This window comes from Struthio camelus, chromosome 3, assembly GCF_040807025.1.
Source record: "Struthio camelus isolate bStrCam1 chromosome 3, bStrCam1.hap1, whole genome shotgun sequence".
Lineage (NCBI taxonomy): Eukaryota > Metazoa > Chordata > Aves > Struthioniformes > Struthionidae > Struthio > Struthio camelus.
In genome coordinates this window covers 30,358,303-30,383,300 of record NC_090944.1, presented here as the reverse complement: position 1 = coordinate 30,383,300, position 24,998 = coordinate 30,358,303, and the positions used below count along the sequence as shown (strand labels likewise).

The 24,998-nt window shown below is 42.3% G+C and overlaps 1 protein-coding gene across 9 annotated transcripts; it reads right to left on the bottom strand.

The window, feature by feature from the left end:
- Window positions 1-182: 182 nt before the first annotated feature.
- On the bottom strand, window positions 183-24,493 carry FAM110C (family with sequence similarity 110 member C). Of its 9 annotated transcripts, XR_011140078.1 has the most exons (9): window positions 24,066-24,493; window positions 22,217-23,394; window positions 17,909-18,475; window positions 14,403-14,567; window positions 13,749-13,946; window positions 12,554-12,696; window positions 9,631-9,768; window positions 9,303-9,524; window positions 183-301 (listed from the first exon to the last, which is right to left on the bottom strand). XR_011140078.1 is itself a non-coding variant. In XM_068937286.1 (3 exons), exons 1-2 carry the CDS (start codon window positions 24,491-24,493, stop codon window positions 22,260-22,262), a joined length of 1,563 nt encoding a protein of 520 aa, XP_068793387.1. In that variant the 3' UTR covers window positions 14,621-18,475; window positions 22,217-22,259. The 9 variants fall into 9 exon arrangements, 2 of the variants coding, with proteins under 2 accessions (XP_068793387.1, XP_068793388.1); XR_011140076.1 differs by lacking the exon at window positions 183-301 and having other exon boundaries at window positions 3,598-9,524; XR_011140079.1 differs by lacking the exons at window positions 183-301; window positions 9,631-9,768 and having other exon boundaries at window positions 3,598-9,524.
- Between the last annotated feature and the right edge of the window lie 505 nt (window positions 24,494-24,998).

Here is a 24,998-nt window from a genome sequence, read left to right as displayed (position 1 = left end):
CTGGTCTACTGTGGCCATAATCACTTTGGAGGTCTGCAAGGCCATGCATCCTTTCGCCCACACCTGGCTATTTGCCATTACCAATGTCATGAACATTATCACTTCATTGCAGAATACGGATGCCCATGTGCGCCAAGACCACAGGACACATATCCCTGTCTAGTGCCCTGTAGGGCCTATGGGTCTTTACGGTCTTACCAGCTGCTGTTGACGATCCAACGCACCGGTGCCAGCTGCCTTCCTTCTGTGTACAGAACCCACTTCTTAAGTCGGGCATCTTTCTTCCTTCTCTATTTCAGCCCTGCAATATTAACAACCACATCACGAGGGCACAGACCCATACTGCTGATGCCATTTTACTTCCATCTGCGTTCTGTGCAGGCCCTGCTGCACACAGTGAGTGTAGCCACGTTCTCTGTTCCTGCTGATCGTCACCGTGTGCGGTCTGACCTAGTGTTCCCAGGCCTGCCAATGTTGCCTGAAAACTTGAAGTGGCTTGCAGTTAAGAATGCTTTCAGGACCACCAGGTATGCTATACACTCTCTGAGTGTATAGCCCACCAGCTATCCATCCCACCCCATCTAGCCCACCCGCCCCTGCTCAAACAGGGTCACTTAAAGCATATTTTCCAGGATTGTGTCCAGATATCTTTAGAATTAATCTCCAAGGACAGAGACTCCACAACCTCTCTGGGCAACCTGTTCCAGTGCTCTGTTACCCTCGTTTTTTACAATTTTTGTCTAAGATATGACAGATGGTTAACAGTGTAGTTTGTGAGGAGTTTCGCACTTCATGTGTTGTTCAAGGCTCTCAGTCCTTGCTCCCGGCCTTTGCAATACTCCCAAGAAATTCACTGATCTCCTTGAAATGTCCTGCCAATTGCATTTTATTGCTTAATTATTTTACATGCCTCCTGTTTATTAGCCACTTCTAGTTTGTACACGTTTGTGCACTGCACTGACTGCACTATAACATGCACATGCCTGAGCATTATGTGGAATGATTAATGACGAGTTCTTCTGAAATGCCAGCTTTGCTGGTAGCGAGAGTGAGTGCAGTTATCTGGGTGACCTAAATTGCTGCACGAGCTGCAGTGGCTAAGAGATAGTGAATAAATGATGGCATTATGAAACCATGTTTTCTCTTGTGTAGCTAAAAATGGCTCCAGCCAAATAATACAGCCTCTAAGCTTGCTTTGAGGTGTGGTGAGTCTGTCTATTTGCAGTTTCTCACAGCGACATAATAAAGAATCCCTTTTCTAAAGGGCTGCTTGACTCAATTATATAAGGATTTGGCAAGAACACCACCATCTTGCAGATGGAAACATTTGCTAGTTGAATTTGCCCTCTGCCACTGGAGATTTTCTCACCTGTTTCTTTCTAAAGGCTTTACAATAACCGTTACAAAGTAGTCCAGGGATGTGCAGCCAGAGCACCCCTGCTTTGCTCTTCACCACGATTGGCAGTTCCCAGCAGTGCCTGGCCTGCAGCATGGTGTTACTGGGGGTAGGAGCAGCGAGGCTGCAGCAGGACACCAGCTCTGAAAAGGATATGAAAAGCCGTGGCTCTTCCATGAAGATGGAATGTGCCACCTCTTAGTTAGAAAACTGAGATTGCTTCTAACATAGTAAGCAATCACTATCTATCTGGCTTTGCACCCAGGTTTTGTGCAGCCGTTGTTGTTTACAGCGAGTGTATAGACAAGGCCCTCAACTGGTTGAGAAAAGTATCAGTGAGTAAAGGGAATTTTCAAAGCATCAAAAAAAGCATTCTGAGCTGCTGTGGAAAGGATTTTTAAATGTCCCAGAAAGAATCAAACCTAAATCCCCAAAGAAATTTAGATGCATAACTCCCTGTTGTGCCAGGGAAATGATTTTTTACAGGGCTTTTACTGTATCCCTTTGGAAGGTCAAGAAAAAGATTTTGAAAACATCTGCCATAGATAAGGAATCTGTCATTCGAGTAATTGCGGAGCTGAAAGGCTGTACTCACGTTTTCTGCTAAGGATCGCATAAACTCTTTATTCTGGGAATCATGGAGCAAGGGAAGGGCAAACTAAAGGGGTGCATTTATTAGCAACTATGAAGAAAATGGAGACACCACCCATTTGTGTTTGTGTGTGTTCTTAGGTTCTTGGCACTGCAATAATAGCAAAAACAGCTGTCCTCAGAGGAGCACAATAAGGTAGGTCCATACTTTATGTGAATGCAGACAACAGTTTTCATAACTGTGGCCAGCTACTGACCGTGATTACATTTGCAGTGCCCAAATTAATGAGTGTGCAAAATTCATTTTGACTCATGGGACCCTGAGGGGATCCCTGCAATTCCAAATCCAACATTCTGCCATTCGGTCCTAGCTACTCATATTGTTCCCTACAGAGAACAGTTTTTATATTCGTTATTTTTCACTTTTTTGGAAAAGCCAGACTTAGGCCTAATTCTTATTTTCCTGAAGTGATATAGTGAGATTAGAAGCCTCACTGGCCATAGATTATGCTGTTAATTTTTAGGAGAAGGTTCTCCAAATTGTCAGCTTAAACCTTTCAAAATTATTGAAACTGAATGTTTCAGTGTTTCTAGCATTTTGCTCTTTTACAAAATTAAAATAAAAAACATTCAGATTCAGGATTTACTGAAATTCTATGGTGAAAACTTTCTTTTTCTAAGACGAAAATTTTCTTTTTCAATAGTTCTGAGGTGAAGGTTTTGACATTCTTAACAATATGATGTATTCCATACCAATACAAGTTAGTAAACTTGTGATTATTTAGTATTTAAGAGGATATACGTACTATGAAGAGTTTATTTGCTCTTTCTTTTTGGCTTGTTGCCTAATTAAGAATGTGCCTCTAAACATCCTCCATATCAGCAGGCTTTGGTACTGCTGTTATGTAAACACATGTGGAAGTGGCTATACATATCCCTAACAGTCATTATACAATATAATGATTGTTAAGTCATTAATGTCTGCGAACTCCAGAACTGTTGTGTTTGCAATATTCATTTTAACTGCTTTCTAGATGGTGTTAATTAGGGGAAATCCATGATAATATAATTAGCCTAACTATGGTCTTCTGTCATGGTAGTGAAATTCTCTTAGGAAAGTTACTGAGGAATTGAAGATAAATTGCTCCTAAATGTGCTAAGCAAACAACAGAATGGAAAGATATGTGATAAAGTCATCATAAAGTCATCTAATAATGATTTAGAACATTAGCCGTGTTTTAAAATCATCTATCTGCCTGCCTGTCTATATGTCTGTCTATCCTGTCATGGTTTCATATGGCCACCCAGGAAGACACAAATATTTCTGATTTTGGAGAAGGAAGAGAGCCTGCATGTGGCTGAGGTTATGTTTCAGGTTGTTGTTATTATTTTTAGATTTTATTTACGCTTTATTGGTTGATATTTGAGGAATCAGATGAGCTACGTATGTTTCCTAACAGGTCCGCCAAAAAAAATAAGTAAAAGGAAGTAAAAGAAGAGAAATGTTAATATATTTCATAACACTGCTGTGTATTCGTATCTCCTAGAAGAATGAATCTTATCAAAAAGGGTCGAAAAAGATTTGTCATTATGAACTGTGTTTTTATTGATTTTTATTTTTTAAGCCAAGTTCAAATCCATACAATCATTTGGTGACATAATGTACTTTCCCTCCAGCACTGCTAATATAGAAACGTTGAAAGAGAGGAAACATTTCAGAGAGTCTCCTTCCCTGGAGATATTCAAAACCCGCCTGGATGCAATCCTGGGCAAATATGCTGTAGAGGCCCCTGCTTGAGCAGGGGGGTTGGACTAGATGATCTCCAGAGGTCCCTTCCAACCTTGGCCTTTCTGGTGATTCTGTGAAAGAATTCTGAAAGCTGGCTCAGGAATTTAAATATTGAGTGCATGCTGAGCCTATATTTTCAAATATAATATTTATAATTAGAAATATAAACCAAATGTATCAGAATTTTGGATTGCCAACTACAGGAGACAGATTATCAAAAAGGGGGGGACCAGCATTTCTGTAAAGTTGGCCTTCAGAGCTGTCTGAAGTTGACCTTTCTCAATCATACCTATTAAAAAGCCTTGATTACTTTGGAAAATTTAGGCCCCACATTTGTTTTCAGATAACAAAATAAGTGACCTCTTTTACTGGAGAACTTTCACAACTGTTAATGCCTTTCATGACGGTTATCACTGAGTAACTGCTGAAGTTACCCAATTACAGATTAAGATATCTAGCAGTGATTTGAAAATGTTCACTTTGTTTTAACTTGTGCTTGTTGACCTTTCTGTAGCTAGCTGTCATTTCTTTGAATCTCTTTGAATGCAAACTCTTTTTACTGCAAATGTCCTTTTAGTTGGTGTTTGTGCAGTGTCAAGCAGCATGGGCATTAGGAGCACGGGGTATCACAGCACCCCTGTGGTGGAGCAGAGAGCACCACCATACAGCCCTGCATGGCATCCGAGCTCTCGGGAGACATTTCCTACAGCACAAAGCCTGCTGTTAGTAAGCGACTTACTGGTTGATTCACACAAATACTGAAGCTTGTCCTGATTACATGCTTGCATTTTGTCCTTCACAGCTTTTAATCTTTGTCAATTTAGTCAATTTTTCTTCCTCAGAAAGTGTGTGCGATTCTAAATCCAATGATATCAAACTACTGACCAATTTAGTGCAGTATCTAATCTTCACAAGTAACCAGTTCAAGAGACTTCAGAGAGAGATCTATGTTGATACTAAAGGAAAAAAAGCCCTTAGGTCTGAAGAACTGAGGAAAGGAGCTGAAAAACCAAATCAAAAAGCCAGCGGTTAATTTTTATTAGACAATAGTAAAAGACATTAGAGTCATTTTAACAAACTTATTGTTATAAGCCTCTATTTTAATAGTAAGATAGACCATTATTCACCCCAACCAAATCTCACATGACAGCCATTCACATAAGTCAACCATTTTTTTTCCATTCCTTCAATCAGTAATTCCCTTTTGAAATAGCTCCTCTCAGCTCCTTCTTTGATCACCTTTGACAGACTGCTACACTATGGGAGACCAGTATATTTAGAGGAGTAAGGAAAATATCAGGATACAAAAAACATTTATATGAAAAGCATAAAAAGCCATACACTGCAGGAATGCCTCTAAAGCAGAAAGTCAAAATAAAAAGATATATTTGCTAGTGCAAGGAAATGGCAGAAGCAAGCCAAACTGGCCAGTGTCTTTGTGATGCTGCAATTCATACTTTGCCTTGGGGTTTCAGCAAACAGCATCTGCATGAACCTTGATGGCTAGGAATCAATAATATAGATTTCATCTGCAAACAGATGCAATCTCTGCCCCTTTATGGGAGGAGCAGCTAATACCTCAGGCAAATACAGTGTACGACTTTCAGGTACACCTAGCATAACCCACAGAGTGTTGCATAATGTGCAGACAGCTTTCTTTTCACAATAAGCACAATGAAAAATCAAAGGGTACGAAATGAGGGGAAAAGACTTGGGAAAGGAAAAATTTAGGAGCAAAGTATAAAATATTGGATTTATAAATTGTTCATGAAAGTCATGTAAATAAACTTTAGGAAATGTTAGCAGAAGTGTATCATTTGTCAGGGAGGATAACTGGGATGTACAAAACCCCTTAGGCTACCAAATCTAGCAGCAGGTCATAAGCTTTATTTTAAAGTATTTTATGGATTTTTATTTCCTAGCCACTTTTATTTCAGCCTAATGTTGCCTGTGATTCCTTTCTTTTTTTATTTCTTTTCTTTTTTCCCCTTGTTTTTTCTTTTGTTTTTCTTTCAGAGATAACAAATTTTCCTTTCAGCATCATTCTGTGATCAATCACTCAATTCCGATGGGATTTTCATTTCTTTTTGCCTCAGTTTGCCACCCATGAAATAAAGATAGCATTGCTTAATACTCAGAGCGGGTGTTACAAGACTTCCCAGGTTAATATTTGTAAATGACCTGAGTGTTTTATAAAAATAGTGATAAAGCTATAGCCAGAGGACTTACACCTGTTAGGTAAAAAAAAAAAAAAAAAAAAAACTAAAGGTGACATTGCCTGTCTGCTACCAATTGTATTTAACATGTTTTATCACTGCACATGTACATTACAAGACCTGCCTTCATTTTTCTCTTGTTTTGACTACGGTACAGTTGTGAAAACTGTATACAAATTCAAACCTGTGTTCCAAAGTGTCTTTCATTTAGTTACACATTAACTGCTGCAGTAGTTGTACATTCACATATTATGACACCATCCAGATTTTAAGTTAATATGCAGGCTTCCTTTTCAATGCATTACTACTGAAATGATATGAAGTATATATGTGTATATTTCTTTTTCTGTAGAAAATCAGGGAATCTTTATATAGCAATAGAGTGACAGCTCTAATTGCTTATAAAGTATTTGGCTGCCTGGAATGCTAACAAATATTGAATTTTAATTCTAATAGACTACAGAAAATATATGTATGCATTGTGGTTTTAAGATTAAGGGTGTACAGTGCTAATACTGAGTAGTCCTAGTACAGAATATTTTGCAAGATTAATGATATAACGTGACCTTCTAAAACTCTTCTCACAGCAGTTCTGCTCCTTACCTATAGCAGAAAAATACTTAGACTTTGGATGCATTTCAAACTATTTTTTTCTCCTTAAAATTCCATTGAACAAATAATAATTAATTTAGTTGAAATTTTCCATGGAAAGAAATCTTTTTTTTCCAAACAATGAAAATGAGCCTATTTCACTGACATTTTCACCTGAAGTCAGGAGCTACAGCTCCTGTACTTGATTTTCCATTTTTCTTTGTGGGCATACTGCTTCCTCTGCTATGCACTGTGATGTTTTGTGCTGACCTGTGGTTGTACTTTATGGCAAAAAATATATTCATTTTCATAGATTTCCATTTCTGGTGGAGAGTCAAAATTTTCTCAGGGAAAAATTATTCAGTACTTTGGTGTAAAACCTGAACTGAAGAAAATTCAAGTTTCATTATGAAATATGTTTGCTGGAAAACCTTGACCAGGCTTACCATCCAGAAATCTATATTTCTGTAATAAGGACTCACACATCTTTCCCCGACTGATTTTCAACACCTTTGCTATTGTTTTCACAATCTGCTCTTTCCTCTTTCATTCTGAAAAATACAAAGGCAGTTGTAATCAATCCTTGCCTTGCTTTTCCTTTCCTGTCCAACAATTGCTTCATATTTTTGGGCTTAAGACTCAGTTCTTTCCTGAGACAGTAACACACGACTTGATCTTTCAGGTTTGTCTTCTGTCTTGTGCCCTATCAAAGGGATATACCAAATGTCACCACAGCTCAGTTAGCACCACTTTGAACTGAGGGTTCAGAGTTTAAAATAACCTTAAGAAGGGAGACTGAAAACAATAGACAACGAAGGACGTGTTACAGACAGCTGCACTCTCTAGAAGCTCATTAATATTCCAAAGGTATGTTTATCTTTAACTAACTTGTCTAGTCCTGAAGAAGTAAGTACACGTTTTACACTTTTCTCTACACATTAGCGTACTACTGTCCTAACACATTTCCTAAGCGCTGCCTAGCCTAGAGGTTTCTGAGTTCCTTTTCCACATGAGGATATTCTGTCAATAACAATGTTGGCATTGCAGCATTTCTTCCTGAGAATTTTACATCTGACAAATTTTAGATTCACCAAACTGAAAAAGAACTGAACTCTTCTCCCAGCCACATCTAGATGGGAATTTTCAGAAACAGTAGCCATTCTGACCGAAGTGCTTTATCTCAATAAAGGATAAGCAAAATAATCACAACCTGTCCCTACAAATCCCAATAGGCATTATGGCTTCAGACACATGATGAATTTACAATTGCTCCACAAGGTATGACCATCAGTTGAGTGTGGGATTGCTCCTTTTAGCTGGCCAAAGGTTAGTAGTCTAGTCCAAGCTAGTCATCCAGTCCCCCTCTGTGACCAATTGTGAAATATAGGTAGCTCCAGAAGTGATTCATTCCTCATCCCCAAATCTATCTGAAGAGGGATGAGTCACTGACTGTAGCAGGAGCCATGAGCTGGGGCTAGAAGGTTAACGTTAGGTGAGATGTGCTGCCACCGATACTGTTTGTGTTGCTCTGCCCAGCAACAAGTCACTGCGCCTTTGCTGGGAACAGCCTGCAAGCAAAGCTTCATCGCCTCTGCTTGGGAGCGGCTACGAGCATGGACTTGGGCAGGCACAGCAGCTCACCCGACAAGTGCTAGCAGGTTAAGCTGCCATGGCTTAGTCATGTGGCTGAGCCCTCAGTACCCAAAAATGTTTGTAAAGCTGGCTCTAAGGCACTGTTGATAAAGAGAATTATGACTCTGGAAAGGTGCTTTTGAAACGTTACGCCATTTCAAATAGCTCAAGCTATTACTAAGTATATTACTAAACCCCTCCTCTTGACTGCAGAATCAAGTGGCTCTTTTTATCTGCAGGTACTACCAATAACTAATTAATTACTTAGTAAATTACGCTGAGAATCTTTGAGCCTGAAAAGCGTAACATCATATAAAGGCAATATCTAGTCCCTATAACTTCCTTAAAATAATTTCTCCCATCAGCTGTTTTACTTTAGAAGAACATCAGGCTTTCACAGTACAGTGAACTCATCCTGACTATTTTTAATAAGATCTAAATAGTCCAGGTGACCATGCTCTTTATTCCTGATTAATTTTTCTAGGATTCTCCACTGCAAATCTCATCCTCACAGCTACACGTTGATTCTTCCCACAGTCTGGGAGCTTTCAAGATCACTTCGTTCTTTGCGTTTTTAATTCTAGAGAATCCTTCTTTGCTGCTTTCGTTTTCACTTCCTTGCTCAGCTACACTGGCTTTGCCTTTACTTCTGATAGGTTTGTTGCTACGTGGCACACTTCTCCCTGTGGAATACATCCATTTATGTTTGACTATTTTGTGTTTCCGGCCTGTCCTCTTCCTCACCACTGCACCACTCCATTTGATTTCACTCGGGATTACCTGTCTTTACTTCGTGCGCTCATGGAATTTTTTGATCGGTTTATGTTTCATTCTTGATCATAGCGACAGAGTTGTAAGGTGGATTGTTTAGATATTACCAGTTTGTCTCCAGCTATGCCTCTCAGGTTAGTTACAACAGACAGAATGAATGCTGTGAAGTTGAATGCTATGAAGGCTGCAGGAAATGATCATTTTCACGTTAATAATAATGAGAGTATTTCTACTGGGTAAAGCTTTTGTTTTGCAATCATGGCCAAGACCTTATCATGCTACAGAGTACACACATATAAGAAAAGATGGTGCTTACCCATGGCTATACGCACCAAAAACCCAATACTCCTTGTTTTCTTGGAAAGATTAAATATGTTTGTTTGTTTGTTTGTTTGTTTTTTCTGATGGATACATAGAAGAACGTTGAGTCAAATCAGTAGAAGACAAGAACAGCAGTCGTTCATCAGCATTTGTCTTAATTTCATAATGAGCTAAATCATTTTAAGCTGGACTCAGGCTGGAAATATGTATTTGCAACCTACATAGAAGAATAAATATAAGCTTGTTTGCAATAGCAGAGCACGCATTAGACGAAAACACACCCTATCCTCTTCCTTTAACTTACAAGTATGCATTTTATTTACATGGAGGCACACGCCTTGAAGCTGACACAGCCGCTCTGAGTGGACGAGCTACAGTAAGTGGTTTCATCATGCAGGTCAAGCACCTCCTCTTCCTGTCAGGGCCTCCCTTCACTGCAGTCTCCACCCCTCATTCATCTCCTGCCACATAGACAACAAGCTGAGAAGACAACCAGAAAAGCTCCAACTAACTAAAGCAGGACTGCAGGTGGCCAAGGTGTTTTCCTTTGCTCTTTAGCTTATTTCAGAGGTGGGACCTGGCTGGTTAGTATGACACAGCTGATTGATAGATGGCAACCTGCTAAACTGTGGAGCTGTTGCTTCGAGAGCAGGCTCGCATCCCTTAGCTTACATAAATTCTTGCATCTTTTCAGCTAAAGTGCATCAAAACTTTGTGTGGCTGCTCTTATTTCAGTTGGCTTTCTGTTTAGCTGAAACCTGTGGCAAGTTGACTTGGACTAGACAGAGAGAATTGCTGCAGTAAATTGCACATATGGAGGTGTGCAGCAAATTAACAGAATTGTTTTGAATCTACTTTAAATCACAATTAAAGCAATTTAAATTTGGATCCACAGCTGTAGTTAAAGGTGCAGACTCCTATGCCTCCAAACTGTAGACAGAATCTGAGTAATACTCTGTGGGGAATCATCCCTTTTGCAATTTACTACCCCAGACCTTGCCAGGTCTGCTAAACCTTTAAATTTGCTGTAAATGCATTTCTTAGGGTACTTTGAAGAAAGTAAGTTGATAATTTTGGAAGCCCTTTTCCATATTTGGTTTAATGAAATCTATGGATAAGTATTCAGAGTGTAAGATTTGTGTTATGCACATGACAAAAAAAACACAGAAAATACATCAAATTACATAACTTTGGGAATTGAACACTCCCCCAAATTCCTTTTCCTTATGTTTCCTAGAATTCCATAGAAGTATACAATTTTTGTTATGCTATATTAATGTTTTCCATGAGGAGAGCTGCCACATTTTCTTATGCACGTGGATTAATCATCAAAGTTAGATTTTGGCTTACAGTGGCAACGGTTGGAGTGTTTTACTTATGAAGATCATGGCTAATATTGGCCTCTGTCCTCAGGTAAGATGGGAGGCTCTTATAACACAAAGCACATTGATTGATTTGGTGAATTTGAACATCAGGAGAATTTATTAGTGATGGTTTGAGAACAGATATAGGCAGCAAGAGAAGTGGCTGTAAATGGGGATTTTACACAAAGTGGCTATGGAAGAAAACCCTTCTTTTGAATACAGTAGGGTGAGACAGAATCAGCAAGCAGAGAAGCCATCCTTTTACCATCCCAGCACTTTATTTCCTCAGTGGTTTCAGAGCAACATAAGATGATATATGAATGCCTCACACAGGAGGAATGAGATGGTCTTGTTTCTAGCAACTGGAGTGCAGTAAACTTAAATGTTTAAATAGCTGAAAATAAAAGAAAATCAGATTCTCTGAACTGTTACTCTTTTTTTGGAAGGTTGCACTGACGTTCTTCCAGATATCTTCTTGTGGAAAGGTGGCCAAATGCAGCCTGAGCGGGGAGAGGAGGAGTTCCTGCATCCACAACAGCAGTCGCCCAGCTGTCCTCTAGGGCCAGTTTTGAGATGAAACTCCTCTTGAGGATTATGCAGTCGTTAGACCTTTTTGTAGTGATTGACAGTAAGACATTAAATCCTTTTTTGTAATGGAGAGAAAGAAAAATATCTATGGCTGCTGTGGAGAAAGCAGAAGGAGGCAACTCTGAGGGAAGCAGAAAAGGCGCAAGTGGGAATGATTTCCCTATTCTGTTTACAGAGGAGGTTGGAGAGGTAAGCTATGCTTCAAAATACAAAAGGAGAAAGAATGTTTCTAATAGGTCAACAGAGAAATTGAGGAAAGATTAGAAAGTCAGGTAGACTTAGTTCCATGCTAGTTGAGCATCTCACTTTCCTTAAACCCAGTAGCTGCCCAGAGAATTACCTGAGCTTGTGTTTGCAGCTGAATCCAATAGACTAAGTTGCTGTTTCATGTTTGTTGACTGTGGGTGTGATAAACTGCTTGCTTCTTAAATTTACTTCGCTGCAGAAATTAAATGTTGAGTGAGGGCTGTCCCCAAGAAATGATGGGCAGGCTGCACTTTTCCTACAAGTTCAAGACGTTCCCTGCTACGTTTGGTCCCATGCGCTTTGGTCCAAGTGCTTCAGGTCCATTTCTTTTTTCCAGTTCTGCTTCTGAAAAGCCTGCACAATTTACTTTGGCTGGCCTGATGTTCTTTTTTAATTTGGATGCATTGGAATTCCTAGAAGGTTTAGACTACGTTTCACCTTGACAAGATTTTGTTATTTGGCATTTGTTTTTGCAATAGGTGCACTCAGAGCTCTTCACAGACAAATAAAATCGGATCACAGCTCTGAGAAACTTATCATCTAAATGAGCTAAAACCAAAATAAGGATGATGCTACCAGCAGGTAACAAAGAGCAGAAGAGAGAAAACAATAAAAAAAACACATGATAAGTTATGCAGAAAGAGCTATGTACATGAAAAGGCAAATCCTTTGCTTAACTTTGCAGCTCATTTGTTCCTTGTCTCATTGCATATTTAGTTTTTAGTTTGCTGAGGATAGGGACAGATAAAGGCTAAGCAGAACGATTTAAATCTTAACTGAAAACATTATTCAGAAAAAAAGATTGTACAGGAAGTAGCAGAGGTAGAATAGTGCTTTGTGTAACATAATCACCCCATGAATTAGGTCATTGGAAATGTAAACACAGAAAGGGACTGTCAGAGAGGGCATGAGATGGGCAGCTCCAACTCCTGACTAACTGTGGAAGTGTTTAAGGCTTCCTGCTCACCAGTGACAAAATAGTGGTGGTGTAAGAAGAGGGTGAGTTAAGCGGAAGAAGTAACCCCAGCAATCTCCTTAGCTAGCTCACCTGTGCCAGTATCTTTGTATGTGTGTCTAAATCTTGGCTCTGATCCATTCAGCACTGTTTGACGTTGATCATCACCTGATGAATAATCATGTGTTTTTGTGGGTAACTGTCAATAATTATCACCCTCTGGTTCTTGCTACAGCCTATGGAAAAAAAAAAACCCATAAAATTAGTGCTCCCATGGGGTGGTTGGTTGTTGAGGAAAACGGAAATCACAGCAATCAAACTCTTAGGTCTTTTTAATCATATTATCTGCTGCTGCAATTCCCTACAAAGAGGCAAACTAATCTTACAAAATGTTATGTTCTGGTAAGAGGTAAGATTTCTGACAGGAATATTATGACCCATTTTGAGCTGGAGTTAGTTTGGTCTCTGTTACTCTTTGTTTGCCTGTTACATAGGGCAATTTTACTGTCAAGTGTAAATGCACAACAAAATGCACAACACCTTTCGTCACAGACTTCCCTGGAATAAACTACCTGTTACTTCGTTGCCCACAAATGAGCTGAAAGGTCCTGTCTAATCTCATTTTGCAATATTCCACTTAAGTCAATTATTTGCCCGTTTAGTTCGGCAGAGGATTTGGCCCATGAATATTTAATAATCAAAGCAAAACACAAAAAACCAAAGCACCACCACATGCCCAAAAACAGAGCTAATAAACAGCATTGTATTACTTACAAAACCTATCTATGATAAATATGGCTCAGTCACTAAAACTTCCCAATATTGCTTATTTGTCTGCCATGGACATAAAAGTACTTTGTCAAAAGACCTTGAAAATGCTGAGCACTCTTACAGTTCTATGTTCATAATGCACCAACATCTACAAAACACCTAAAAAGATCTTTTTCCAGTCATTAAGTCTTTGCAGAATTTCTTTCTAAAACCCATTTACCCATTTAATCAAAAGAGAAGGAGCGAATCAATAAGTTGTGGAGTTTAAAAGGTTGCTTACAGCAGACGGGCTAAGAACAGGAGCTTGCAAATCCTTATTTCTGGAAGAAACTCACTGGACTTCGTAAGATGTGGGATGAAGGCCCTGAGTGAAAAAGGACTGCAGGAGTGGTCTTAATATAATCATTGTGTTTTTAAATGCTCAGCTGGGCTGTAGCCTCAGGATATTCACTGGCTGTGACTGCTCCTTCATCCCTAGGGCAACAGCACCAGCCATGGCTTGCTGAGGGGGACACACCCGCATAACTTGCTTCCCCTTTCCAGGCTTGCTTTGTACCCTGCATAGACACAGGTCAGCCAGGGCTTGTGTAGGGAAGGCTGCACATCACTGATGATAACGTTACTGTCAGTTTTTTGTGGAAGAGCTCAGTCCGCACAGAGAGCATCAATTAGCTCTACCTCCAGTTGCATTCACATGTTGGTCATCGAAACATTTCTGTTTGAGCAGATTAAAACCATACCAAAATTATAATTATGCAGCTGAAGTGTACTGGTCTATTGTAAAAAACTCACTGTCTGCAATCATGATTTCTGCTGCTTTCTTCACAAAGTACATGCACAAGGAATTATCCCTATCACATATATTGAATTCTTCCTATGGAATCTGGTCAAAAAAAGATGTTAATAAGATTTCTGAGGTACATTTTTTCCCAAACAGCACTTCAAACATGTTGTGGCCTTGGACACTGGCTGTGTTTGCCAGTGATGAATGTAGTATTGCCTGAAGCACGCTGTAGTTTCTGAAAGCGAGTATAACCAAATTTAATACTAAAGTCTGGAAAAAATTACTACCCTTCATAAATAAACTGTATATCTTTTCAGTTGCATTCTGAAATGAAAATACTGAAATAAGTGTCACCTTATTTCAAATTGATTGATACCAAAAACTTACCTTCAGTGCTATCTCCTTAAGAGACTCCCTGCTCCGCTTCTTATCCGGGGCCTTGGTATGTTCCAGGGAAATAGCCACACTTTTAAGTGTTCACAGCCTAATAGCAGCCTTACTTGTAGAGAAATTAATTTGGTAATGGGATCCTAGCTTTAAAGTAATAGTACCCTAATGGAAACAGCAAAATAAGAGTATACATTTTCAAGAAAAAAAATATGAACTTCCAGTGTTGCATTTTTATTTATATGCATTCAATAATATACAAGTTCTTCCATATGAATATAAACATAGCAACTTAGAAACTTCCGTGCCAGATCTGACCAGTACTCAATTTCACAGCATTCAAAAGAAGATGCAAAAAACCTCACAGTAGGCAATGATAGGGATGACCTGCTCCCAGGAGAAAGTTTCTGCTTAATCCCCATCAATATGATGTTCGGCTGATTTCACAAAGCATGAGGACTTATATCCCTTAAAACATTAATACACATTTTATGAAACAATCTGTACTTGTTACTTAGTCCTGTATATTAATATTTACAATATATTACAAGAATTACAGTCTCTAATGCCTTTATGGCAGGTACTAGCTTTTAGGCCATAAAAATTAGACTTTGTATCTTTCCCCTGTTGTGGGACCAACAGCCATGGACCTTGTCCCTTGTCACAGTAATAGTGCACTTTGAGACACTTGGATTTAAATAGCAGTTAGCAGCGCACACTCGCACTCCATTTGACTATTTAAGTTTACACAGTTCTGGTTAAACAAAATCGTTCAGTTTATGACCTGTCTTCACCCTCAGCCCTGATTTCAGGTTTCCGAGAAGGCTGATCCCAACTTGGCTGGCAAAGCTTTTGTTCATTCCACAACAGCCCATTTTACTTCAGTTTATTACAAAAGCTGGGGAAAAAAAAATACTTCCAAAATCACAAGTCTTTTATAATGAAATAGAAAAAATATATATAGTAATTGATAGATAATGGCTAACATCATTAACATTTTCTTGTTATTTTGAGGGATATGACTGAAACACCCCAAAAAAGGAAGGACAAGCCATTATATGTAGCAGTAACAGGACCTGAGGGAAGTGCAGTGCTCCCACTGCTTTAGAATAAGAACTGAGCATATCCATTCCCAAGATTTACGGAGAAAGAAGGATTGTCAGCCACTGTCTTCCTGGTATACTGGGAAAGGTAGGCTGTTAGCTTATCTAGAAGATTTTTATATAAAGGAAATCGATAGCTTATCAGGGAAAGATCTATAAAGTAAGTAATACCCAGGAGAGCTTGGAGTTCCTATCAAAGTTTGAATAAAACCAGGTAAATTTTGCCACCTATCAGTGTGAAAAGTCACCACAGCACCATTAAACAGTTCAGAAAGTTAAAAAGTGAGATTGAAAAAAAAAATCAGAACCGGGCCAATTCTGATTTCATTAACTTCTATCACAAAATCTTCCTTGATTTTGAAAAAGGCTGATGATCAGTACTTTCAGACAAATTAAATATATTCCTTCCTAACATTTAAAACTAACTCACTACCAATGCATCTTCTTTTTTTTTTTCCACTATCATCTTAATTTTCTAGAATTTCTGATAGAAAAAACAAGAAACAAATGGAAGTTTGAAAATGAAACTAAAAATCTTCCCTGGAAACAAAGCAAAACAATTCTCTTCCATTGTGGTGGGGCACTGATTTGTAAGGCAAAAGATATTTCCTGAACTCCGAGCTGTCTACAGTCATTCATATATATTTCCAAGGAAAAAAAGTCATTAGCTTTTGACAAAAGCATATAAATTATTATATAATACAGTATCTTGCAAAATGAGCATGAAAAGAACAGATATAACAGGTTATGTTCCTGACTAATAAATCTAGACCGTGTCCCTTAAAAAAATGCACCTTATGTGCATTAATCTTATCCTATTAGCAGCATCTTGAGATGTACATTTTTAAGAATCATTCTTTAGTAACAATGTAACAAATACACATGGAAATTTAATTATTTAACAAAAATATCCCCATGTACTAGCTTCCCTCTAAGTTTGCAGAAGCTCACTAATGCAAACTATTTAGTTTTCTGCTAAGGGTAAAGTAGGCTCAATAATTATTTCATCTGGAAGTGTTTTCTATCTATCTAGACAACTTAAGACATGTAGACTTTAGTATATAACACTAAAATAATAAAGACAAATGCCCTGCATTCTCAAACGGTTATTGTAATTGAGAACTAACTATCCAGTGACTGACAAGCACATTTAAAACATATGTAAATTAAACCAGGCAACCAGTGCTTGATGAGCACTTAAAGGGCAAGTCTGTCAGTGCACAAAGTTTGTAGAACTTAAAATAGGAAACTGTTCTTCCTACGATGAATGTTTCATAGAATTGTCATGGTTCACTCTCGCCCTTCCCACTTTCACAAACTTATCTACCAGGACTAACAAACACTTACACATGCATCTCAAGTGCTTATTTTAGCTATGCTTCCACCCTGATGTGCTGGCAGCTGTTTTGGGGTGAGAACCCGGCAGGCACCATTAGCTTAGCGCTGGCTGTGCATAACCCTAGTGGAATGTGGAGAATGAAATCTCATTTTTCTGGAGTCGTTACAGTACAGGTCTGACAGCCAGGTAAAGTCCAGCGCTGCAAACAGGACACTGTTACTGTGGTAACACAAAGTAAACTTTTAACCTCTGCAGCACTCTTAAATTCTAGTTGTTGTTACTCCTTTGACTTCAGGGCAGCTATCACAGATCTAGCTGTTTGATTTTATTTTCTTGTGTTTTATAATATTTTCAAATAAATACTTTGGTGTAAGACAGATTTTAGTAAGTAATGGCTGACTGGGGTAACATCTGAGGCATAGCCAGCAAATTCCGCAAGCTATTTGCAAAGGATCGCTTCACTACACTGCTGATCCAAAGTACTTTTAGTCAGCTTTTAAAACATACTTAGCTTGTGCATTTCAAATGAAGCGTTACTATTTTATTGATGATATTGAGTAAGTTGCTGTCTATACTTGGGGACTTACCCCATCCAGACCTTTTTCCGGCATAGTTTTGCCTGTGTCCTAGCATGCCTTCTTGCTTGCAACGCAGAGAGCCCAGTGCTATTCCAGACCCATGCTAGGGAAGTGCAACCTTACATTGCCTGAGATGCAATTTGCTAATGCAATTCTGTAAGCTCATTACTTGCACTGCAAAAAATTGAAGGCGTTAGATCGCAGGCTTCCAAAGGCTGAAATAAAACCCACTCTGGCAGCATCAGAGACACGCTGCAAACCAAGTTAAGGAATTTGTGTAAATGTAAATTCTACTCTTCTGGAGCAATGTAATATCCATACAAAATCCTCTCTAATTCTGGACTACCTGTTTCTTGGAACTGTGCTCCTGTGCCTTCCCACCGGCTGAGCAAGCTATGTGGCCGAGTAGACTAGATGGATACAAGGTACTCTAATTTGGCTTGGACGCTCTTAGAGAAACAGAGGCTTGGCAGGGATTTAGCTTACCGCATGTTTGCCAGGTATGCCAGATAAGCTGCCACATGAGTCCTCACCAGCCAGGCAAATAACGTCTAATGATGTCAGGCTGAGCCATGTTTAAACAGCCCTGGAAAGACTGCCTTTGAACAACCAGGTGGAGCCTGCTTGCTTGCCTGCAAGGAAACGCCTGACCCAGGGGTCATTGCCACTTCATTCCCACTTTCTCCTCCCATCACTGCTGACAAATGCATCGCTGGAAACAGACGGATGCGCAATGCAAACCTTCTGTCACATCCCCGCATGACATCCGGGGGCGGGGATCTGCAGCTGAATGTTACTGTCTATTGTAGCTGCTGCCATGCTTTTCCGGGAGCGTTCGTTTCCTGTTGTCCCACTGTGGCAGTTCCCAGACTCCGCTTCTTGTTGTGCTCTTGGGCTTTCCTGTGCTTCTGACAAAGACTGAGGCTGCCTGGGGGCAGGAGAGAGGGAAGGAGGCAAGAAGAAAATGCTAAACTTGGACAAAGTAGTCATGAGCCAGAAGAGGGAACAGTTTCTTCCTGTGCCTGGTGTTGTTCAACTTCCAAGTCAGGAGTCCTAAAGAAAAAGAAAAAAAGCATCATTTATTATTTATCACATCAGATAGGTATAAGGAGATACTCTTAAACTTTTATTCAGTGGCTTATGGTTAATGCCAACATAATCAATTCCCTTCCCATGAGATTTCCACTTGAATAATGAACAACTGAAGGGTTTTGAAACTCAAGACTGAATATTCTTGATTCAAATAAGGAAGGAGGATGTACAGTGGCTTCTTAGAGCCAAACAGGATTAACAGTGAGAGGGGCCAATCAAATTGAACTCTAGAGGTGGATTTAGGCAATATCATGCAGTGAAACAATAATGCCCATCTCACTGAGGACTTTTGTTTTTTGAAGCTCACAACCCACGCTTAGACTTTGCACGAATCGGTCCGATGAAACAAACGTGTTAGGGAACTTGATGCTTCAAGCAGCTGTTTTATTTACCTAGTGCCCCATCAGGCCCAGAAGAATTCATGAAAAATTAAGCTGAGAGCATAAAACATTAATAGAATGATCACTAGCTCATAAAAACCCTGCAGTTTTGAAAACGTGTTTTACGTGCAATGAATTTTGCATTTGAGAAAACAGGTTTCTGCTTCTTTTTACAAAAAAGAAGTGCCAGAATTTTCAAGTCTCTCTGTAAATTGAGGTACCTTGAAGACTATGGCTGAAGACCTCCAAAAAGACTACATCGCCTTGCATGCAGTAGCTTTCCTCGTACTAGGGCCTTAGCATACATGAGTCCATTGTCAATTAATAGCAAGTAAGCAAATCAGATGAGCCAAATATGTGAATGTAATAAAACCATTTAGATATCCAACTTGATGGCCCATTGTCAGAGAAACTAGCACTAAAATTAAAAATTAGTATTTGCATATATAAGAAACATAAATATCAGAACTACAGAATCCATATGGAGATTGCAGGGTGATAATCACTCTCAGCTTAAATTCTGCATTGTAACTGTAATATATAACTAGTGGTAACTCTTGATCACTCTTGCCCTTTATTCTGGGCATTGTGCACTGGTATTTTTAGCTGACCTTTCTTAACCTCATCTGGTTCTGCAGCGTAATGGGTAAGTACTTTCTCAGTTTTCAGAAATTAAGCTGGAAATAATGACAGCTCTATTACTGACAATGTATCTGCTGAGAGTCAGCCCTGAGATGTTTAAAATTAGCGTTATAATGTGAACTTTAAGGATGAACGTTTCCTAGACTGCCAAAAATATTATTACCAAAGAACATTACTGCCAGTGTAAAGCACTCCCTCATGTTCCATTGTGACTATAATTTAAATTTAAATGGTAGATTGCACCATTTCTAGGAGAATGGAACAACTAAGGGAAAAGCAACTCTTGAATATGTGTTTCTAGATGTTAAAATTATTGCAGAATGACCATACCTGTCACTTGAATACAGCTGGTACTTACTTCATGGAAGTGTTTTCACCACTCTGTTAGGCTACGCGCTAGGAACAGCACCCTTTCTGAACTGCCATTTTATCTTAGACATTCACCCCAAAAACGACACTGACTAAGCAGATGTGAAGTTATATCAGCCAGAATTTTGACTGTCCTAAAACAGCAACCACAAACTGCTTCAGCTTGGTTCCTGCCCATCTGATCTTTTCCTGCTCCCCCAATGGGCAATGAAAGGCCCTCTTCCTATATTTGGGTTTGCTCTTGGGCTTACCAGCAGAGGGGACATTGGTGGACCCAGCCAAGTATACCCTGACTCTTTTTGGCTCTGGATTCAGGCCAGGCAGTAAAGGCCAGGCAGCGGCTGATGTGCCTCTGCAGCATAAGCTGCACGGCTGCCATGGGGCTCAGCCCTGGGAAAAGCCCCCCTGGCCCTGCGGGAAGGCCCTTTCTGCCCTTGGCCTCTTCAGGCTCCAGATGTCTTGGGGTTGTCACCGTGATCTCTTGTCTCAGCTGCAGTGCTGGGCACCCTGAGCACCCCACAAAAACCAGGGAGAGGGCCCAAACCTGCCCTCCTGCGGGGGCTCCAGGTGGACCCGTGGTGACGACAGCGGCTCTCGCGCAGGAACGCCACGCACGGGCAGGGACCTTCAGGAGCCAGCACGTTTTTATTTTGTCTTTCTTTGCAAAAGAAGGCTCCTGCTTACAGTAGCAGAAAGCAAGCGCTGCCTTCCACGCGCAGCGTTTTGTCAGGCCGACAGCTGCAGGAAGCTTTGCAAACCACCGCCTGCATCACTTTGTTTTGTGTATCTCCCTGTCCTTTTATCACAGAAGGATGAGCAAGGAGAAGTGATCAGCTCAGGAGAGCCCTTTCTTCTCCCTAACTTAATTTGGGGAAGGATCTGTCGCATAACAACACTTCTTTAAGTTGTGAGCCTGATACCTGACAACTGCTTTTATCTCCAATGGCTTGAAATGTTTGTGTGAAAATGTCTCTGTCTCCTTTCCTCCTCCCTCTGCTCCCAGGAAGAAAATAGCCTTTCTTGAGAAACATCTAGATGTTAAAAGTGATGCAAATTTCATGTAATTAAAAATAATTTCAAATAAGTAAATGGATGTTACCTTATATAGATTACAGGAATCAGGAATGACAGCCCCATGTCCACGTAAGCAAGAGACTCAAGCATTACATTTCTCCACACTCATAAGGCCCAAATTCACTATCAACAACTGTTATGTGTACTAAATGATGTTCTTTTAATACACAGATTATGAACTGCCAGAAAATATACATGTAATCTTTCATATCAAGATCTAGTCATGCAACCTTTAAATACCACATGTTAAGCATGGCACTTATCTTAAGAGCTTCATGTATTGGGAATACTAGAATATAGCTCTTTTCAGTAGATCAGGTACAAAGGAAGCACTAGCATAGTTCTTATTAAAACCAGCAAATCAGCTTTTTCCTGGGCTAAATTTGGCCTATTTCTTTATGTGGAGTAATTGATCTCCAAACCTCGATGTCAAACGTCTGTATTATCTTTAGTTTAAAACAGTACAGTGTCTCTGCATACAGGGCACACCACACAACTGATTTCCAGCCACCAGCGCCAAGCCACACAGCAAAACCCACGAAACTTCTCCCGCTTCAGAAGAGCAAGATCCACTAGAGCCAAGCAGGACAGAAAATTTAGAGCCTGTGAAATGCTGGGTGGTCAGCCGCAGCAAACTTTGAGGGTCCCAAACAAAAGCTGTGGGGAGAACTGTTTGCTAGTGACGCTGACTCAGCTTCGCTTTCCTGATCGTTCGGTGTACCTCTGCATAAGCAGTAGCGGGGAACAGACAGCGAGAGTGAGGAGGGGGAAGCTGTGACAGTATAGTGTAAATACAGTGTACTCCTAAATATTAATAGTTTCAGTTCAGTCTGTTTTATCTAAGCTACCGTAATTAAGGGTTGAATAATTTTCTACGGTTTTTCTCACTCTTTTAGAGCAGACACTGGAGAAAACAAGCTATTTACAAAGCAAGACTCGGCAAAGGGGCAGACGTCCCTCTGAGACGACCCTGACTCGTTTCATGTGGGGGGGGGAAGGGGGGGGGAGCTGATCGAAACCTGGCAAGCTGCACTCGGCTTTTGCTCTGTTGGTTTTGTTTTTTTGGCTTTTTGCCCCAGATTCCTGCTTTGCAAAAATGCCATAGTGGGACAAGCACTATACAGAACACAGCTTCCTGCTGCCCTTCCTAAAAGGATAAAATAAACCAAGAAAAATCAAGTGCTCATTAAGAGAAAACAGACATATATAAATTGACCGGGCGAGACTTTACACACACCTTGAGTTTACCAGGCTGCAACGCACGCTGAAGGGAGAAGCCGTCATGCCAGCTCCTGGAGCACCGCGTTAGCCTCCTTGGCTTTCTTACAGGTGTACAGCCATTTGATTATCCGCGCGTTGCGCTCGATGACGGAGGTGCTGCTGGGGACCTGCTCCGTCAGCTCGTCCTCCAGCAGGCCGTCGTCCCCGCTGTGCCTCGTGAAGTCGCTTTCGGACGTGGCCACGCTAATGCTGCGAACCTTGAAGGAGACGTTGTCGGAAACCACGGAGAAGTTCTCCCTGCCGAGATCCTCGATGACCTCCGCGTCGAGGCCGCAGTACTTGAAGAAGGTATCGAACTCGGAGAAGGACTTGGAGTAGCGGGAGCTGATGTCCGACTGGGAGCGATGGAGGCCTCTCCGCTTCACTTCCTTGGCCTCCTCCGGAGCCGGGGGCAGTTTTGAGGGTCTCTCGCGCTCCCGTGTGCGTTCGCCTGGGGCTTCTGCGGTCGCAGGGACGGTTTGCTCCGCTCCGTGGTTGCTCGGCTCGCAGTCACCGTGTCTTGCAGAGGCGGGCTCTTTGCTCTCTGTGCCTGTGGCGACCTCCATGATTACCCTGGGCATCTCGGGGGAGGCTAATTGCTTGTCCTTTAGGGGCCCTTGGAACAGCCTCCTCACCAAGCTGCCTCGCGGGCTGTCCTGGCTTTGACCCCGCACAAACTCACATTTCTGGCGGTAAATCACGAGGGAATCGGGCCGCATCTGCCTCCTGGGGGTGCTGCGCCGGGCGATGGGGGGGCCGCGGGGCAGCGGGCCGCGGCAGGAGCACGCCGCCCCGGCCGCCTCCAGCCCTCCGGGGCCCGGCCCTCTGCCGCGGTCCCGGCTGGCTTTTTTGCTCTCTGCTGAGCAGCTCCCGCTGCTGCTCTCCGACGCGGAGCTGAGCACGATGACGGGTTCCTGCTTGGTGCTGATTACCTGCTGACTTTTCACATACTTGGCCTTATCAGCCGCCAGCCGCTCCACGGCGCTTTTCCTGCCCGGGGTGCCTGCCTCCAGCTGCCGGCGGAGGTACTCCGGCCCCTTGTTGAGCAGCCGCACCGTCAGGGAGGAGTGAAAGTCCGAGACGGCATGCATTCCCACCTCACGGCAGATTTCCGTGGGCATATCAGTCCCAGGTGCGCTGATCCTACTTCCAGCCCTGGGAGGGAGGGGGGGGGGGAGGGAAAAAAAAAAAAAAAAGAGGCAAAACAATGCAAAACCAGCCTATGCTCCGGAGGCGGCAGCTGCTCCAGAGGCAGCGTCCACCGTGTTTACTTACTCGTGGCGGCCGGGAGCTGGCGGTGGGGTGCGTGCGAGCGTGCCGCCCGCCTGCGCGCACCTCCGGGCGGCTGCGGCCTCGCACATCCACCTGGCAGCGGCGCCGGCCCCGCCAGCCGAGGCCAGCCCATCCAGCCGGCGCGCGCCGCCCGCCCGCTCGCCCCAGCCGGAGGAGTGGCTCAGGCCCGCCGCGCTCCCCTGCCTCCAGCAAGGACAGGCCCTAATTACAGTATTCGTTTAAGCCTATGTTTTCCAGTCGTCTCCTGCACCGGAGGCCTGGAGGAATCCCCATCCGGGAGGGAGGGTTGAGGAGCTCGCGGCGGCTGGCACGGGCGTGCGGCTGGTGCCGCAGGGTAAAACCTCCAGAGCTGCTCCGCTTCCCAGCAAGCCGTTTGGGCAGCGGGTAGAGCCTGGGCCGCCCAAGCTGGGACATTCAGAGCCTTTTCTCCTGCGCCCTGATTTGGGGCCGTATCCTGCAGACCCCAGGAGCCGATAACTTCCACCTCTCCGCTCGCAGCCTTTGCGGGACGCGGTGGCCCGCACCGAGCTTACCGGGCGCTCTGCTGAAAGGACTTTCTTGCTGCTGTGATTTTTAGCGAAGCAAGTGACTCCGGCTGCACAAACAGGGGGCCAGGCCGCCTGAGGGGCGCAGCGAGCCGTGTGCGAGCGCTGCCTGCGCACCCCAGCCGGCCCGCCAGCTGCAGAGCCGCCGCCGTGCCCCGACTGCTCCCAGCAGCGTCCTCGCGCCCCGGCGGGATTAGCGACAGCAGCAAGACACAGCGCGTCAGCAGGTGCACGGCCCGCAGCTGTGCTGCGGGGACGCGCTTGGGAAACGTTGCGGGACTGCGCGAATCGTAACTGCGCTTTGTAAGTCTTTGCCCGTCGGAAGCACAGGGCGGATTCCCAGAGGGGCCGAATTCCCCTCCAGGGCTGACAGTGCCAGTCAGGCAGGACAGAGGCGTTTGCCGCAGTTTAAACATCTGAAAATTAGACACCTAAATCAGAAGGAATCAGCTGAGGAAATCTGAGCGTCTAACTCTCACTCATGTAATCTCACGTGAGAAGCACCTCTTATGTGGCCACTGACAACAAAATTATAGGTAATTAATTTCCTAAAATATATATTAAGAAACCCAGCTCGTGTCTGCAAGGGTTTTCACACATAGTGATTATTTCAGTGGGATCAGAGCATCAGAATGCTTTTGTGACGAGTGACTCAGATACTATCTATTTCTTACGCTCCTCATATTGTTCAGACAGGCCGCAGAGCGAGATGCGATGTGGTCCTCCCTGTCCTTGCTCTGAAGTTTGAGAGCGCACCGCTTTGCTACCAGGAGCAATCTGCTCACAGCTGTGCGGCTGGAGAAAAGCCATACCAGGCACCATTATTTTCAGCAAAGTTTTGATCCAGTCTTTGGGTGCACACTCCCTTTCGCAGCCACGGGGAGCGAGGCCGCAGGGGCCTGGAGCCTCTAGCGCACGGAG

Bases quoted from the DNA above. Each gene is read 5' to 3' on its own strand.
- FAM110C (XM_068937286.1), bottom strand. From the start codon at position 24,493: ATGTTTAAACTGCGGCAAACGCCTCTGTCCTGCCTGACTGGCACTGTC. The intron at 23,395-24,065 runs GTAAGCTCGGTG...CCTCCCTCCCAG, and splicing joins TCCTTTCAGCAGAGCGCCCG to GGCTGGAAGTAGGATCAGCG.